This window comes from Salmo salar, chromosome ssa19 (assembly GCF_905237065.1).
Source record: "Salmo salar chromosome ssa19, Ssal_v3.1, whole genome shotgun sequence".
NCBI classification, from domain to species: domain Eukaryota; kingdom Metazoa; phylum Chordata; class Actinopteri; order Salmoniformes; family Salmonidae; genus Salmo; species Salmo salar.
Genome location: NC_059460.1, coordinates 49,201,193 through 49,219,500, shown reverse-complemented (window position 1 = coordinate 49,219,500; position 18,308 = coordinate 49,201,193). Strand labels below are relative to the sequence as shown.

General features: G+C 42.9%; 3 protein-coding genes across 6 annotated transcripts in view; 2 read left to right on the top strand and 1 right to left on the bottom strand.

Moving 5' to 3' along the window:
* Nucleotides 1–2,580, top strand: part of LOC106578956 (outer mitochondrial transmembrane helix translocase) — a 12,446-nt gene extending 9,866 nt beyond the window's left edge. For both annotated transcript variants that reach the window (XM_014158278.2, XM_014158279.2), the window contains 3 exons: nucleotides 725–775; nucleotides 855–991; nucleotides 1,198–2,580. In XM_014158278.2, the coding sequence (XP_014013753.1) occupies nucleotides 725–775; nucleotides 855–991; nucleotides 1,198–1,315 (306 nt within the window). In that variant the 3' untranslated portion in view covers nucleotides 1,316–2,580. The remainder of the gene's footprint in view (nucleotides 1–724; nucleotides 776–854; nucleotides 992–1,197) is intronic.
* papss2b (3'-phosphoadenosine 5'-phosphosulfate synthase 2b) lies at nucleotides 2,581–18,308 on the bottom strand. 3 transcript variants are annotated; one of them, XM_045701843.1, is made up of 13 exons: nucleotides 18,076–18,308; nucleotides 17,033–17,066; nucleotides 16,282–16,411; nucleotides 15,940–16,175; nucleotides 15,546–15,684; nucleotides 15,187–15,305; nucleotides 14,926–15,039; nucleotides 14,692–14,803; nucleotides 14,244–14,449; nucleotides 13,991–14,126; nucleotides 6,780–7,048; nucleotides 3,421–3,650; nucleotides 2,581–3,235 (listed from the first exon to the last, which is right to left on the bottom strand). In XM_045701843.1, exons 1-13 carry the CDS (start codon nucleotides 18,270–18,272, stop codon nucleotides 3,094–3,096), a joined length of 2,064 nt encoding a protein of 687 aa, XP_045557799.1. In that variant the 5' UTR covers nucleotides 18,273–18,308; the 3' UTR covers nucleotides 2,581–3,093.
* The window catches only part of LOC106578955 (phosphatidylcholine:ceramide cholinephosphotransferase 1), a 59,787-nt gene continuing 58,821 nt past the window's right edge, over nucleotides 17,343–18,308 (top strand). Inside the window, exon 1 of the mRNA XM_014158274.2 lies at nucleotides 17,343–17,768. The gene's annotated coding sequence lies outside the window, so the exon portion shown is untranslated. The remainder of the gene's footprint in view (nucleotides 17,769–18,308) is intronic.

The following is an 18,308-nucleotide window of genomic DNA, read 5'->3' as shown; positions in this document are numbered from 1 at the left end:
GCTAGCACTGGAGTAATATGATCACATTTTTTGGTTCTAGTCAAGATTCTAGCAGCCGTGTTTAGTGCTAACTGAAGTTTATTTAGTGCTTTATCCGGGTAGCTGGAAAGTAGAGCATTGCAGTAGTGACACAAGCATGGATTAGTTTCTCTGCATAATTTTTTGACAAAAAGTTTCAGATTTTTGCAGTGTTACAAAGATGTATGCCAGTTAGGCTCTACACCCCTTGTTAAGCAGAGTAATGTGCTTAATTTTAAAAGTTATTTGGCTCCTTTAGTTGTGATACGAACCTGTTAAAACATATAGGCCTATGGGCTAGGCTACATGAGGTGTGCCACTATGATTTGAAATGGTCGCAAAAAAGGCATTGTTTCTATTGCTGGGAATCGTGATAATATATAATTCACAAGTGATAGGCTAATATTGTCACCCATCAGAGTATTCTTGATTTAATCTTGTTTTTACATATACTAAATAATATATGTGGTGGTAATACAGTCACCACAACAGCCCTACCTGTGAGTTTACCACAGTCCCCCCACAAAAAACAATATAGATAGATATTATGACGGTTATTTACTTTTCATGACGGTCTTCATCCATAACCGTCAGTAACACGGTTATATGGTAATTGAGACCGCCCTAACAATGGTTATTTATGCAGTACTATATGAGATTACCAGAAATGTATAACATTCCTGCTAAAACTATTATTGTCTTGCAGAATCGCATGCAGAGGGAAGAAATCTTGAAACTCATATTGAAAAATGAAAATGTAAGTTTTACATGGTAATTCAATTACACAATTACACATTTGTCTGTGTTTCCACTAAACTTCCCCATGCATTTCCCAGGTGGATCCCGCTGTTGACTTTGTTGACATGGCGAAGGAGACTGACGGATTCTCAGGAAGTGATCTCCGAGAGATGTGTCGGGATGCTGCTCTGTTATGTGTGCGGGATTTTGTCCATAACACCCATGCTGATGAAAGGTACCACACCCCTCTGACTGCGTTTACACAGGCAGCCCAATTCTGCCCGTATAAACACATACTTCTTGAGACCTAACTTGATCTTCCAATACCAATGTCTTTACATTTGCTTTTCATATGAGCATTAGTAGTGATTAGTGATTTTCACACTATTAGAGTGCCTTCTGTAGTTACCAGCAAGATACTGACCTTGTCTTTGTCTCCAGGATCCAGGATCAAATCCGGTCCATCAATCAGGACGACATGCAGATTGCCAGGCAGAAGATGAGGAAGTCGAAGTCGGCAGATGGACAGACGGTTCTGATTCATTCTACTCTGGATTGAGTCTTAACATGCAAAGGAGAACTATTAAGCGCCTGGATATGCTTTCCTTATTATTTTCTATGTATGTAGAGTACTTACTGGTGGAGAGAACTTAAAGAGATATACATAAGTGTAATGTCTATCATAACATCACTTTGTAACGTCTTAGCTCATTTGTTATTTTAAGAACATTTGAGTTCAATGCATTCACATGAAATATTTCTGTCAAAATGCTATTTGTTATGTGGAAGTTAGGCGTTACATGATACTTATGTTGGCATTAGTGTTTTATGTATCTGGCCAACCAAGGTCTCACTGAAACTGGCTCTGAGACTGCAAAATATGGGCACAGCCATGGATCCTTTCAGGTTTGATATAAGTAATAGGGAGGCAATTATGTACTGACACACAGTAATATTGACTTAGCCTTGGGCTTTTATCTGAACATCACATGTTGCTTCTTTTGGTACTGTATGTTTACTGATGGGGTTTTTTTTGTTCCCAGGAAAGTCATTTATCGAACTAGTGTAACATCGGTAATAAAATTTGCCACTTACAGTTGACACTGTCATCGTTCAACTATTAGCTAGTTGGACATTGAGTGGTTCTCAGAATTATGAATTGGATCAGAAGTTTTATCACGCATGATAAAATATTTATCAGAACAATTCAACTCCTATTTGAAAGTGAATTATCGCTGTGGATGTTGTGAAGAGAACATGATACCAGATGCAAAGATGTTTGAGTAAAGTGACATGGCCTTCCATTACCTCATATTAACTTACTGTAGATTTATTTACTTCAATATCATGAGCTGCTTATGTTAAGGTATGTATTATTCAAGTGTACTTTGGTTAAAACTTCAATATATCAGGAAACATGCATTGTGCTTTCAGGTCCTTGTCTTCAGCCCAGGGTTAATTTACAGTAGAATCTAATAACTGCTTGTGATTGTCATGTCTTATAGTTTCTGTTTATCCCTTGTGATGACCAGGATGTGTAATGGTTGATTATTTCTACATGACAAACTTCCCGTATCTTCCACATGCAACAGCCATTGTAATCTATTGAATGTGTGTGATTGCCAATTCATAGTTGACTTGAATGACAAGTTGTCTATGGACATTTTGTTTTGGGGGTTGGGATTGGTGGAAATTGTAGGTTTTATAAATTATTGAACTTTGGTTTAGGTAAAATGCTTGCTTTGCTTTTTATATTGACTATTTTTTTTAAATTTGTTTTACCCTGAATTCTGGTGTCTGCTAAAATAAATTACACCAATATTGTTCATTGTCATGTAATCATTTATTTGCTTGAAACTTCCTGAAAAGTACTGATATAAAAAGGCTAGCTGCAGTATAAGAACATTTAGAAATTAGGTAATATGGCATCACTTGATAAATATAGTTTCATTCATTACACAGGGATAGTTAAAACCCCTTCCACTCATCACACTCTTCTTGGTCATTCAACTATGGAATTAGTCTTCTCACAGCTTCAAAAACATACATTTTAAGTTACTAGCTTGGAAGTACAGATACATAGGTAACAAATGTGATCTGTTAAAACATTCATATTGATTTCGTCACAACTCTCAGACTTCAACTTTTTTCTACACTGCTTACAGATTTTTTTTGACCCACACATCAAACTAGATAATTTCCAGTTTACATGATATTCAGTTTAGTAAAAAAAAAAACTCTGGCATGTATTTCATTAAAGCCTAAATGTCTACAGTAATTGATTTAAAATGAAAATAGAGAAGCTTAAGAGTGATCTGTCTGTTTGAACCAAGGTGTTCATTCGTCCTTCTGCAGGGAGCTGTAGTACTCTGTGAGGACCTTCCAGGCCTTATTGGCCATGAAACCATCCGGAGGGTTCTCTCCGCTGCGTGCCATCCTCCTCATCTTGGTCCCAGATATGAACTCAAATTCCTGGTGTCTGGAAAGGAAGGTAAGACAAAGTGAGTGAAGCAGCTTGACTCAATCTCTCAGTTACTTTTTGACATTGTAGGGAAGTTTTTCCTGAGCGCTAGTTATTGCTTACAACTAGAGCCCAGAGATTTTCCTGGTCAGGCCACATAGTCTGGAAAAACATAAGGGGCAAAATATTAGCTGTCAATTTACCTCTCCTTATCATAGAAGTCCATAGATCTTTTAGTCTTGTTGTAGGCAGCCACTCTGAAGGGGATGATCTCTACAGAGGGGAGACCAGGGGCCATGGTGAGGACCTTGGCCCCGTGGGTGGGCTCATACAGGCTCTGCTTGGTCTCGGGGTGAGGCATGCCTGCAGGGTCTCGACCAACGATGTAGAAGTTGGCACCAGCTATCATTCGTGCCCGGCAGTGCCACTGTACCTAACGGGTGGAAAGACAAACACTTGTCTAGTGACTACAGATATAACCTGATTCTACTAAATAAAACAAAGCTTAGAAATACATTTTTACAGAGATTAGTGTCCAGCAGTGGCAACCAGTCATTCAGAGCAGTTGGGGAAAAATATACATATAATAATAATAATAATAATATTATACAGTACCAGTCAAAAGTTTGGACACACCTACTCATTCAAGAGTTGTTCTTTATTTTTACTATTTTCTACATTGTATAATAATAGTGAAGACATCAAAACTATGAAATAACACATATGGAATCGTGTAGTAACCAAAAAAGTGTTAAACAAATCAAAATATATTTTCTCTTTGAGATTCTTCAAAGTAGCCACCCTTTGTCTTGATGACAGCTTTTTCATCTATATTTTTCATAGCCGTCTATTTACCACCACAAAACCGATGCTGGCACTAAGATTGCTTGTGGCCTTATACAACTCGTTGAGTGCAAACAAGAAAATGCTCATCCAGAGGCGGTGCTCCTAGTGGCTGAAGACTAATGCAGGGAAACTTAAATCCGTTTTACCTCATTTCTACCAGCATTTTACATGTGCAACCAGAGGAAAAAAATCTCTAGACCACCTTTACTCCACACACAGAGACGCGTAAAAAGCTCTCCCTCGCCCTCCATTTGGCAAATCTGACCATAATTCTATCCTCCTGATTCCTGCTTACAAGCAAAAACTAAAGCAGGAAGTACCAGTGATTCGCTCAATACGGAAGTGGTCAGCTGACCAGAGGCTAAACTACAGGACTGTTTTGCTAGCACAGACTGGAATATGTTCCGGGACTCATCCGATGGCATTGAGGAGTATACCACATCAGGGGGGTTTATTTGGCTCATCACGCTCTAGTGGGCCGGGCGCCTGCAGGCTGAATTCGGTTGTCAGTTGAATGGTGTTTCCTCTGTCACATTGGTGCAGCTGGCTTCCGCGTTAACTGAGCGGGCGTTAAGAAGCACAGCTTGGCGTGTCATGTTTCGGAGGATGTATGACTCGACCTTTGCCTCTCCCGAGCCTGTTGGTGGGATGCAGCGTTGAGACAAGATCGTAATCACAAAATTGGGGACAAATAAAATTGTAAAAATCCCGCTATGCCCTCCAACAAACCATCAAACAGGCAAAGTGTCAATACAGGACTAAGATTGAATCCTACTACACCAGCTCCGACGCTCGTCGGATGTGGCGGGGCTTGCAAACTATTAGGGACTACAAAGGGAAGCCAGTCGCACTTCTATGTGCCTTTTGAGGCAATAAACACTGAAGCATGCATGAGAGCATCAGCTGTTCCGGACGACTGTGTGATCATGCTCGACGTAGCCGATGTGAGTATGACCTTTAAACAGGCAAAAATTCACAAGTCTGCCGGGCAAGACGGATTACCAGGACGTGTACTCCGAGAATGTGCTGACTAACTGGCAAGTGTCTTCACTGACATGTTCAACCTGACCTTGGCCCGAGTCTGTAATACCTACATGTTTCAAGCAGACCACCATAGTCCCTGTGCCCAAGAACACCAAGGTAACCTACCTAAATGACTACTGACCCGTAGCACTCAGGTCTGTAGCCATGAAGTGCTTTGAATGGCTGGTCATAGCTCACATCAACACCATAATCCCAGAAACCCTAGACCCACTCCAATTTGCATACCGCCCCAACGGATCCACAGATGACGCAATCTCTACTGCACTCCACACTTCCCTTTCCCACCTGGACAAAAGGAACACCTACATCAGACTGCTGTTCATTGACTACAGCTCAGTGTTCAACACCATATTGCCCTCAAAGCTCATCACTAAGCTAAGGACCTCTGGGACTAAACACCTCCCTCTGCAACTGGATCCTGGACTTCCTGATGGGCCGCCCCCAGGTGGTAAGGGTAGGCAACAACCCATCTGCCACGCTGATCCTCAACACGGCGCCCCTCAGGGGTGCGTGCTTAGTCCCCTCCTGTACTCATTGTTGACCATAACTGCTTGGTCAAGGACGACTCCAACACCATAATTACGTTTGCCAACGACACAAAGGTAGTAAGCCTGATCACCGACAACAATGAGACAGCCTGTAGGAAGGAAGTCAGAGACCTTGCAAAGCACAGGGGTTGGTAATCTTCTCTTGTTACGTAGTGATTAGCTCAGTGTTCTGTTATTCATTAGGACACTATGTTGTCGCAAAATCTACGGGGAGAGATAGAAAGTTCAAGCCCCCTTGGGTGCTGCCATAGATTTACATTAGAAGTGCCCATCCAAGAAGGCTCAAGGTCATTGGCCACAGATAAAATTATGTCAAATCACGTGACATCTACCATAGCTTAGCTAGCAAACTAGACAACAAGTCATCATCATGAATCACGTTGACAAATCCTTTTCAATCCTTGTCATATGAAGAGATAAAACGTATTGGTGCTCATTGGACATAAACATTACACAAGTTGGAAATTGCAAATTCATCAATGTGTGGTTTGGAAGGAATCAGTGGCTAACTGCAAGCGTTGCAAAGCAATCACTATTTTGCTTCCCTGCCTGCTATTCGGTGTAGAGGGTGTGTGGTCCAAGTCTGGGTTTAAGAGACCCTTTTCCAAGCTTTAAAGGATAAACAGAAAAGTTTGAATACATTGGCCATGCTGTCAAGCTAGCATGACTTCTGCCACGTTCAAAACAACTGGAAACTCGGAACTGGGAAATCTCAGACTTCAGTGAGTTCAAGACAACTGGGAACTCTGGGGGGAAAAAATTTGCTCTGACTGGGAAAATAAGTTTTGAACGATCATCCAACTCGGAATTCCAAGTTGGGAACTCAGGCCTTTTTCTAGAGCTACGACCTGAAGATCACTGACGTTATTATTCGACCTTGTTTTTTCTGAGTTCCAAGTTGTCTTGAAAGCACCATAAACCTAGAGAATGCCAGACATTGATGACAAAGTTCCAGGACGAAACTTGAAGGACCGCCGCACCACCTTCCTGTTCAAGTGAGCAAAGCACAACGTTGAGTAAAAAAAAGAAAATCACATCATAAAACCGCCACTTGTATCCAGTTAGATTTCACTTACACTGTTTGAACTATCTAAGATGTAGACCAGGGGAAACCATTGCCCTACCTCAGTGGGTCCAGCATACATCATGGGGGAGGGGAATATGGCCACGATGGTGCTGGCTGGGTCCAGTACCCCCTCCTCCAGTACGGCAGCATGCTGTTTTATGCGCCAGTCCAGAGGCACGTCATCGTCTTTGGTCCAGCCTCCCAGCGGGTGGAGCAGCAGGACAGGGTTCTTGTAGCCTCGCTCCAGCAGCCGCCGCTTCGTGTCTTGCATCAGGAGGGCGTGGCCGTTGTGGACCGGGTTGCGAAGCTGGAAGGCGAAGATGGCGTCTGGGGGAACGCAAAAAAAGGAGGTTCCTTAACTTTTTAAGGTATAGGGGGCAGTATTTTCATTTTCGGATGAAAAGCGTGCCCAGAGTAAACTGCCTAATACTCGGGCCCAGAGTCAAATATTTGCATATTATTAGTAGATTTGGATAGAAAACACACTGAAGTTTCTAAAACGGTTTGAATGATGTCTGTGAGTATAAGGCAGGCAAAAACCTGAGAAAAATCCAACCAGGAAGTGGGAAATCTGAGAATTGTAGTTCTTTTGAATCCCTATCGAAACTACAGTGTCTGTGGGGTCGAATTGCACTTCCTAAGGCTTCCATTGGCTGTCAACAGCCTTTAGAAACGTGTTTCATACTTCTCCTGTTACTGGGCAGAAAATAGGAGCTCAGTCAATGAGTGGACTGCGCGGGCACATTTGGCGCGCCACTCCTTCTTTTTCCTCTGTAATGAATACGCTATTGTCCGGTTGGAATATTATCGATGTTTTATGTTAAAAAGACCCTAAGGATTGATTGTAAACAACATTTGACATGTTTCTACGAACGGTAATGTAACTATTTGACTTTTCGTGTCTGGATTTACGCTCGCGCGTTATGCCTTTGGATAGTGATCTGAACGCACGAACGGAAGTATTTGGACATAAATATGGAATATTTTGAACAAAAACAACATTTCTTGTGGAAGCAGGAGTCCTGGGAGTGCATTCTGACGAAGATCAGCAAAGGTAAGAGAATATTTATAATATTAATTCTGAGTTTAGTTGACCCCAGAACTTGGCGGGTATCTGTATAGCTTGCTTTGATGGTTGAGCTATGTACTCAGAATATTGAAAAATGTGCTTTCTCCGTAAAGCTATTTTAAAATCTGACACAGCGGTTGCATTAAGGAGTAGTATATTTATAATTCTTTCAATAACTGTTGTAAATTTTATCAACGTTTATGATGAGTATTTTTGTAAATTGATGTGCTCATTCACCGGTTTTGGTGCGAATTCATTTTCTGAACATCACCTCGCAAATGTAAAATGTTTTTTTTTGGATATAAATATGAACTTTATCAAGCAAAACATACATGTATTGTGTAACATGAAGTCCTATGAGTGCCATACATCCAGGCATACATCCTGTTTCCTGTCACAACTTGCAGACTTGTTTACGCTGCTGTGCGTTTTGTTGCCGATCTTACTTTGCTACCTGACGGTTTTTTACTTTTTCATTACCGTATATTTTTACTTTTTCCCTCACTCAACTTTTTTCATTCAACTTTTTCACCCCGGAGGTTTTATCTGGACATGGTTCGTCAGGACTTCAAACAGCCGAAGCTAAGTAACATTAACATGATGCCTTCTAATTGCAGTCGTTGTACCTATAATATACAGGAGAACGATCGCCTTACGGCAAGGATAGCTGTGCTGCAAGCCCAGCTTCAGACGCGATCGTTAGGCAAGGGTAATTTCAGTGTAGGAAAGGATGAAACAGCGTCTGTGCCACCAGTAAGTACAGATAGTAACGTTAGTATAAACCCCCTCGCACGGTCCCCGCAGCCGGACAACTTTCTCATGGCTTCCGGAGGGAAACACTGTAGGAATGCTCAACCGGTGTCACTTATTCAGCCGACAGAAACTTTCAACCGGTTCTCCCCATTAAGCGAGTCGGAGTCGGAGGCCGAGACTTCTCTGGTCTCTACTCCTCCCGTTGTGGGGTCTGAGACGCCGACGGCTCCCACCATTAGCTCTGACAAATTGAAAACCCTAGTCATTGGCGACTCCATTACCCGCAGTATTAGACTTAAAACTAATCATCCAGCGATCATACACTGTTTACCAGGGGGCAGGGCTACCGACGTTAAGGCTAATCTAAAGACGGTGCTGGCTAAAGCTAAAACTGGCGAGTGTAGAGAGTATAGAGATATTGTTATCCACGTCGGCACCAACGATGTTAGGATGAAACAGTCAGAGGTCACCAAGCGCAACATAGCTTCAGCATGTAAATCAGCTAGAAAGATGTGTCGGCATCGATTGTCTCTGGCCCCCTCCCAGTTAGGGGGAGTGATGAGCTCTACAGCAGTCTCACAACTCAATCGCTGGTTGAAAACTGTTTTCTTCCCCTCCCAAAAGATAGAATTTGTAGATAATTGGCCCTCTTTCTGGGACTCACCCACAAACAGGACCAAGCCTGGCCTGTTGAGGAGTGACGGACTCCATCCTAGCTGGAGGGGTGCTCTCATCTTATCTACGAACATAGACAGGGCTCTAACTCCTCTAGCTCCACAATGAAATAGGGTGCAGGCCAGGCAGCAGGCTGTTAGCCAGCCTGCCAGCTTAGTGGAGTCTGCCACTAGCACAGTCAGCGTAGTCAGCTCAGCTTTCCCCATTGAGACCGTGTCTGTGCCTCGATCTAGGTTGGGCAAAATTAAAAATGGCGGTGTTCGCTTTAGCAATCTCACTAGTATAAAGACCTCCTCCATTCCTGCCATTATTGAAAGAGATTGTGATACCTCACATCTCAAAATTGGGTTACTTAATGTTAGATCCCTCACTTCCAAGGCAGTTATAGTCAATGAACTAATCACTGATAATAATCTTGATGTGATTGGCCTGACTGAAACATGGCTTAAGCCTGATGAATTTACTGTGTTAAATGAGGCCTCACCCCCTGGTTACACTAGTGACCATACCCCCCGTGCATCCGGCAAAGGCGGAGGTGTTGCTAACATTTACGATAGCAAATTTCAATTAAAAAAAACAAAACAATGACGTTTTCGTCTTTTGAGCTTCTAGTCATGAAATCTATGCAGCCTACTCACTCACTTTTTATAGCTACTGTTTACAGGCCTCCTGGGCCATATGCAGTGTTCCTCACTGAGTTCCCTGAATTCTTATCGGATCTTGTAGTCATAGCAGATAATATTCTAATTTTTGGTGACTTTAACATTCACATGGAAAAGTCCACAGACCCACTCCAAAAGGCTTTCGGAGCCATCATCGACTCAGTGGGTTTTTTCCAACATGTCTCTGGACCTACTCACTGCCACAGTCATACTCTGGACCTAGTTTTGTCCCATGGAATAAATGTTGTGGATCTAAATGTTTTTCCTCATAATCCTGGACTATCGGACCACCATTTTATTACGTTTGCAATTGCAACAAATAATCTGCTCAGACCCCAACCAAGGAGCATTAAAAGTCGTGCTATAAATTCTCAGACAACCCAAAGATTCCTTGATGCCCTTCCAGACTGCCTCTGCCTACCCAAGGACGTCAGAGGACAAAAATCAGTTAACCACCTAACCGAGGAACTCAATTTAACCTTGCGCAATACCCTAGATGCAGTTGCACCCCTAAAAACTAAAAACATCTGTCATAAGAAACTAGCTCCCTGGTATACAGAAAATACACGAGCTCTGAAGCAAGCTTCCAGAAAATTGGAACGGAAATGGCGCCACACCAAACTGGAAGTCTTCCGACTAGCTTGGAAAGACAGTACCGTGCAGTATCGAAGAGCCCTTACTGCTGCTCGATCATCCTATTTTTCCAACTTAATTGAGGAAAATAAGAACAATCCGAAATTTATTTTTGATACTGTCGCAAAGCTAACTAAAAAGCAGCCTTCGCAAATGGAGGATGGCTTTCACTTCAGCAGTAATAAATTTATGAACTTCTTTGAGGAAAAGATCATGATCATTAGAAAGCAAATTACAGACTCCTCTTTAAATCTGGGTATTCCTCCAAAGCTCCATTGTCCTGAGTCTACACAACTCTGCCAGGACCTAGGATCAAGGGAGATACTAAAGTGTTTTAGTACTATATCTCTTGACGCAATGATGAAAATAATCATGGCCTCCAAACCCTCAAGCTGCATACTGGACCCTATTCCAACTAAACTACTGAAAGAGCTGCTTCCTGTGCTTGGCCCTCCTATGTTGAACATAATAAACGGCTCTCTATCCACCGGATGTGTACCAAGCTCACTAAAAGTGGCAGTAATAAAGCCTCTCTTGAAAAAGCCGAATCTTGATCCAGAAATTATAAAAAACTATCGGCCTATATCGAATCTTCCATTCCTCTCAAAAATTTTAGAAAAAGCTGTGCACAGCAACTCACTGCCTTCCTGAAGACAAACAATGTATACGAAACGCTTCAGTCTGGTTTTAGACCCCATCATAGCACTGAGACTGCACTTGTGAAGGTGGTAAATGACCTTTTAATGACGTCAGACCGAGGCTCTGCATCTGTCCTCGTGCTCCTAGATCTTAGTGCCGCTTTTGATACCATCGATCACCACATTCTTTTGGAGAGATTGGAAACCCAAATTGGTCTACATGGACAAGTTCTGGCCTGGTTTAGATCTTATCTGTCGGAAAGATATCAGTTTGTCTCTGTGAATGGTTTGTCTTCTGACAAATCAATTGTAAATTTCGGTGTTCCTCAAGGTTCCGTTTTAGGACCACTATTGTTTTCACTATATATTTTACCTCTTGGGGATGTCATTCGAAAACATAATGTTAAATTTCACTGCTATGCGGACGACACACAGCTGTACATTTCAATGAAACATGGTGAAGCCCCAAAATTGCCCTCGCTAGAAGCCTGTGTTTCAGACATAAAGAAGTGGATGGCTGCAAACTTTCTACTTTTAAACTCGGACAAAACAGAGATGCTTGTTCTAGGTCCCAAGAAACAAAGAGATCTTCTGTTGAATCTGACAATTAATCTGGATGGTTGTACAGTCGTCTCAAATAAAACTGTGAAGGACCTCGGCATTACTCTGGACCCTGATCTCTCTTTTGAAGAACATATCAAGACTGTTTCAAGGACAGCTTTTTTCCATCTACGTAACATTGCAAAAATCAGACATTTTCTGTCCAAAAATGACGCAGAAAAATTAATCCATGCTTTTGTTACTTCTAGGCTGGACTACTGCAATGCTCTACTTTCCGGCTAACCGGATAAAGCACTAAATAAACTTCAGTTAGTGCTAAATACGGCTGCTAGAATCCTGACTAGAACCAAAAAATTTGATCATATTACTCCAGTGCTAGCCTCCCTACACTGGCTTCCTGTTAAGGCAAGGGCTGATTTCAAGGTTTTACTGCTAACCTACAAAGCATTACATGGGCTTGCTCCTACCTATCTTTCCGATTTGGTCCTGCCGTACATACCTACACGTACGCTACGGTCACAAGACGCAGGCCTCCTAATTGTCCCTAGAATTTCTAAGCAAACGGCTGGAGGTAGGGCTTTCTCCTATAGAGCTCCATTTTTATGGAATGGTCTGCCTACCAATGTGAGAGACGCAGACTCAGTCTCAACCTTTAAGTCTTTACTGAAGACTTATCTCTTCAGTAGGTCCTATGATTAAGTATAGTCTGGCCCAGGAGTGTGAAGGTGAACGGAAAGGCTGGAGCAACGAACCGCCCTTGCTGTCTCTGCCTTGCCGGTTCCCCTCTTTCCACTGGGATTCTCTGCCTCTAACCCTTTTACAGGGGCTGAGTCACTGGCCTACTGGTGTTCTTCCATGCCGTCCATGGGAGGGGTGCGTCACTTGAGTGGGTTGAGTCACTGACGTGGTCTTCCTGTCTGGGTTGGCGCCCCCCCTTGGGTTGTGCCATGGCGGAGATCGTTGTGGGCTATACTCGGCCTTGTCTTAGGACGGTAAGTTGGTGGTTGGAGACATCCCTCTAGTGGTGTGGGGGCTGTGCTTTGGCAAAGTGGGTGGGGTTATATCCTGCCTGTTTGGCCCTGTCCGGGGTATCATCGGATGGGGCCACAGTGTCTTCTGATCCCTCCTGTCTCAGCCTCCAGTATTTATGCTGCAGTAGTTTATGTGTCGGGGGGCTAGGGTCAGTCTGTTACATCTGGAGTATTTCTCTTGTCTTATCCGGTGTCCTGTGTGTATTTAAATATGCTCTCTCTAATTCTCTCTTTCTCTCTTTCTGTCTTTCTCTCGGAGGACCTTAGCCCTAGGACCATGCCTCAGGACTACCTGGTATGATGACTCCTTGCTGTCCCCAGTCCACCTGGCCCGTGCTGCTGCTCCAGTTTCAACTGTTCTGCCTGCGGCTATGGAACCCTGACCTGTTCACCGGACGTGCTTGTTGCACCCTCGACAACTACTATGATTATTATTATTTGACCATGCTGGTCATTTATGAACATTTTAACATTTTAACATCTTGACTATGTTCTGTTATAATATCCACCCTGCACAGCCAGAAGAGGACTGGCCACCCCTCATAGCCTGGTTCCTCTCTAGGTTTCTTCCTAGGTTTTTGGCCTTTCTAGGGAGTTTTTCCTAGGGAGTTTTTCCTAGGGAGTTTTTCCTAGGGAGTTTTTCCTAGCCACCGTGCTTCTTTCACATGCTTTGCTTGCTGTTTGGGGTTTTAGGCTGGGTTTCTGTACAGCACTTTGAGAATATCAGCTGATGTACGAAGGGCTATATAAAAATAAATTTGATTTGATTTGATCTGATGAAGATCAAAGGTTAGTGAATATTTTAGCTGTATTTTTGTTTTTTGTGATGCATGTCCTTGCTTGGAAAATGGCTGTGTGGTTTTTCTTGTGAAGTTTATGTCCTAACATAATCTAATTTTATGCTTTCGCCATAAAGCCCTTTTGAAATCGGACAATGTGGTTAGATTAACGAGAAGTTTATCTTTAAAATGGTGTAAAATAGTTGATTGTTTGAGAAAATGAAATTGAGATTTTTGCTGTTTTGTATTTCGCGCCATGCTATTTCACTGGCGGTTGATAGTGTGTACCGCGGGTGGGATGCTAGCATCCCACCTAGCCCATAGAAGTTAAGTGACTGCTAAGTCTTCTTCATCATCACTGTGTTTTTTCAGCGTTTGCCTTAAGTAGACATTAGCATACACAATGCAGCACTAAGAGAGACAGCAGACAGGAAGTGAGAGTTAAACAGAATATAATAAGCTATTCACCTGCTTTCATTTCCTTGAACTTTTGCTTCAGTTCTCTTGGAGTGAAGCGGTATTGGTCCAGACCGTCGTTCCATTTGATTTGCTCTAGCACCTCCAAATCTCCACCAACCAGCCAATCACCACCCTCCATAACCATCTGTGAGATATTATTTTTTTTTTTTTTTTTTACATTTCTGATTTTTCATTCAAGTATGTTCTGTTGACAAGCAAATTCATGATATTAACAGGGACAGTTCTAAAAGGCAATCCTAACCTTGATGTAAGGATGCTGAGGACATGTGGTTCCCCACTGCCTGGCACAGCGCTCTTCCTTCCGATGTTCATAAAACTCAGGGTTGCGGAGAATTGCCACTCTGCAACCTTTGAACTCAAGTGCGAATGCTGCGCAGCCGTCCAGCTTCTCTTTGCTCTCTTTGGAAACGGGCAGGACGATCGGCACAGAGAGGTTGATGTTTCCACCTGCCAACCACATGTCATTCTATGTCACTGACAGAAAAGTCAACAGACCTCTGTTGGCTCATTGTGAGCTCTATTGACTTTCTGTGAGGTAGAGGTAGGTGTTGTTACATGTGCATAACATGTCAATAGAACATGATATTACAGACGAACATGGGCCCTATCAGGAACAATCCATTAAATTGATATGAGCATATGCTACATTAAACTGTGTCATCTATGAAGTTATAAAATACCATTATTACCATCCAGAAGAGTGTCGAAGTGCAGAACCTGCAGGAACTCCCTCTCCCTCATGAAGCCCTTGAGGGGGCTGGCCCAGCCCTCCGCCAGCACCTGCACCCACTGGAGGTCCAGCTACAGGAAATACAGTACAAAACGTCAGTAGGGTGTGGTCCCATCAGGTGTTACCACTCAACATGAAGGGTCAGATTGTGTGTGTCAAACCCCAAAATGTGCATAGAAGAAGGATTTGTTACCTTGGTGATGCTGATGGTAGGCAGTGTCTTGGCGTCGCTCAGTGCCAAGTCCAGCTTGTTCTCTGGCACAAAGAGCTCAGTCACTTCCTCTGTCACACCAGTGGGCACAATATTCTACAAAACAAAAGGATCAATGTGATAGTACATTAACAAGTTCATTTCTAATGACTAGGACATTTTCCTCACGGTAGAGATACAATGAGGAATACACCACAGACAGGCGAGGCCCAGTGAGGTCTCAGGGACCATAGATAGACTCACCTGTTCCTTCAGCAGCTCGACCACCTGCTGGATGCACTCATTCGCTGAGATCTCTCCAGTCTTCAGCACAAGATCAGGTGACTCAGGCTTCTCAAAAGGCGAATCAATGCCCGTAAAGCCTAAGGGGAGGGGGTCAGGATACCTGTTAAGGACTTTGTCAATCATTTACACTACTTTAGTGCAGAGTCAATATAGTACTTTGGCTGTACATTATATAACCCCACTCTTTTTGCTTGTTTAACAGTATGTTAAGTAGTAGACTTTGAAGCCATGTGATCTATACTTGTAAATGTAGCTGTGTGTAATGTACTATAACAGAGAACTGGAACACTGGAGGGCAGAGTCAGTCTGATCAGTACCTTTAATCTCTCCAGCACGGGCCTTCTTGTAGAGGCCTTTGACATCCCTGCTCTCACACACCTCCAGGGGAGCGTCGATGAACACCTCGAAGAACGGTAGCCCAGATTGTACATGGATCTTTTTGGCTTCTTGCCGGTCCTATGCACAGGAGAAAGAGACTGGGTAGCAAAAATCAACATGTTTGGTATCTTGATTTTACTTCCATAACAAAAAGAGGTCCTCAAAACCAAATACCAACGGAAGTGAATGCAGTCAGACACAGTATAGCAGCTATACAGGCCAGAGCTCGGATCCATCACAATGGATGACTTAGAGTTGCTCCTTTGACAATTTTCCAATTGATTATTTCATATCAAGTAGAATTTGAACAGTGTCTGTTTAACTTTCACTCACCTTAGTGAATGGAGAAATGAAGCTGGTGATGCAGACCAATCCTGCGTCTGCAAACAGCTTGGCCACCTCAGCGATGCGCCTGATGTTCTCCTCCCTGTCCACAGAGGTGAAGCCAAGGTTCCTGTTCAGCCCCTGTCTGATGTTATCCCCATCCAGGGAGTAGCAGGGAATACCATGGGACACCAAGTACTCCTCCAGGGCAAAGCCGACGGTTGTCTTTCCGGCACCTGACAAACCTTCAGTACACAGTGCCAGTTTACAATACATCCATTATCCAACATGGCTTTTGTGAAACTCTGTGGTCTAGTATTGGAGAGATAGAGAGAGAGGGCTTTTGCTTACCAGTGAGCCAGACAGTGCAACCTCTGAAGCCCTCTCTGGTGCCCACCACTTGGCCTCGTTTGGACCGGCTCACATGGTGAGCCTGGTACACGACATTAGTGGCCCTCTGAAGGTCCTGAAACCAGAGAGACTGCACGATTGCACATCTGCACATTCCTAATTGAGCTATTAGTACAGGACAAAGAAATTCTGCCTTAGGGGTTTGCACCTGAACACAGTATTTTAGTCAGCTGACAAACACTGAACTGTGCTGTAATTTGTAGTGATAGCTTGATAATGAGTGACTTAAGTCCTCTGCAAGACATGTATACTTTCCCATTTGTTTGAATGCCAAGCAGAACAATCTGTCTGAAAGCCATTCCTCTCAGTTTACAGCTCATCATTAGAAGTAAAACAGCAGGGCTGTTCAATTACGTTCCTGGAGAGTTGAAACACTTCTGGTTTTGGTTTCTACCTGGTAGTTAATTGCACTCACCTGGTGTCCCGGGTCTGAATCAATCCCTGATTAGAAGGAGAGCATGAAAACCAGAAGTGTTTTGGCCCTCCAGGACTGACATTGAAGAGCCCTGTGTAAAAGGGATTTGACTACTGATCAGGCACATACAGATATTAGAAAGATATAAACCCCAACCCAGGGAAGCTTTAATTGTACAGATCATCTAGATACAACAAGGTATACTCATGTCACTCTAGCCTCTTCTAATAAGTCCTTGTCCAGCCTGCCTAATTGCATCTTTGTGGCTTCCCATACTGTGTGGTGTGTTGGCGGACCAGGTTGGTGGGGGCTGCAGAGGGACAGGGGGAAACAAACAGGCCTATTCATTCATACAGTCCTGCAGTGTGGCAGTCAGGCCCAATGCTCGCTGCTGGAACCCCTCAAAGGCCAGGCTGTGCCTCTCCCAGGCCTGCCCAGACACGTGATATCTGAGCTTCATTCATTAGTGACTCTCATAGTGGCTCACTGTTACTGTAGCCTCACTCCAGCAGACATAACTCCTCAATGAGCCCTTGTTGTTAGGGACATGGATAAACTTAATTAAAACTAGTCCAACTGGAACAACTTGGTTCACTGTTTAGAGAGGACATAAGACAGATCCAAATGTATAGCCTAGATACCATCACTAAATATGTCAAAAGCCTTAACATCTCAGCTATTTGAAATAGTGAAGCACATCATACACTATCATATAGTAAGACTTAGAATACATTCTATACAATAAACGACATGTTATTATACAATATCTGTAGGCTATAAAATGCTAATACTGTATATAACATCGGTGGAATAATATACAACGTGGCCGTATAATCTACCTATTGTTATAACTCGAAAGGGAATTTATTCAAGAATCAGTTTTGCATTGCAGTGATTTCCCGAGAAGCGGTCAGTCAATCCACAGGTCTACTGAACCCCCAACGCTGATTTGTGGCTGAAACTGACTGAGTCACTTGCTTGTGTAGACCACTAACAAAACTCCGAAAAACAGGTAAGAATGATTCTTCTATGCTATATTTTTCTATACACAGCTGGTGAAAAGGGGGAAGGAAGGTAATTGTGGTTAACATAGAACATTCCTATAGAACTTTCAGTTTAGAAATAATGCTAGCTATAGAATAACTTTCGACTCTGCACCAATGTCTCTCTTTCGGTACTCAACATACGAAGCCTACATGTTTAGATAGAAAAAAAGTTATCCAATTTGATACACTGTCTGCCCCCCACCCAACGACCACAGATCCGAATGAAATAAGTAACGTAACATACCAAAAGTCTAACATAATGACATAGCCTACCGTTCTTTGTTTTTTGATCCCAGACATCGCCGCTTCTTCTGAAACGTTTTAGTTTGGTGACCTAATAATTTATATGTTGGTAATGATGAACCTATATTCCCTTCTAAAAAAAAAAACGAGTTTATGTGATTTATTGGAAATAAATCTGACGGGAGACGTCCAATGAAGATTTCTAATCCGACACGTAGCATATTCATAGCCCTGCCTTTTTCGTACCTACTCAATTTCACAGA

Coding starts and splice junctions, on each gene's coding strand:
- papss2b (XM_045701843.1), bottom strand. CDS start 18,272: ATGAATATGCTACGTGTCGGATTAGAAATCTTCATTGGACGTCTCCCG. Junction 17,067..18,075: donor GGATCAAAAAACAAAGAACG/GTAGGCTATGTC, acceptor GTCCCTCTGCAG/CCCCCACCAACCTGGTCCGC. Junction 15,040..15,186: donor TCGAGCTGCTGAAGGAACAG/GTGAGTCTATCT, acceptor TTTGTTTTGTAG/AATATTGTGCCCACTGGTGT.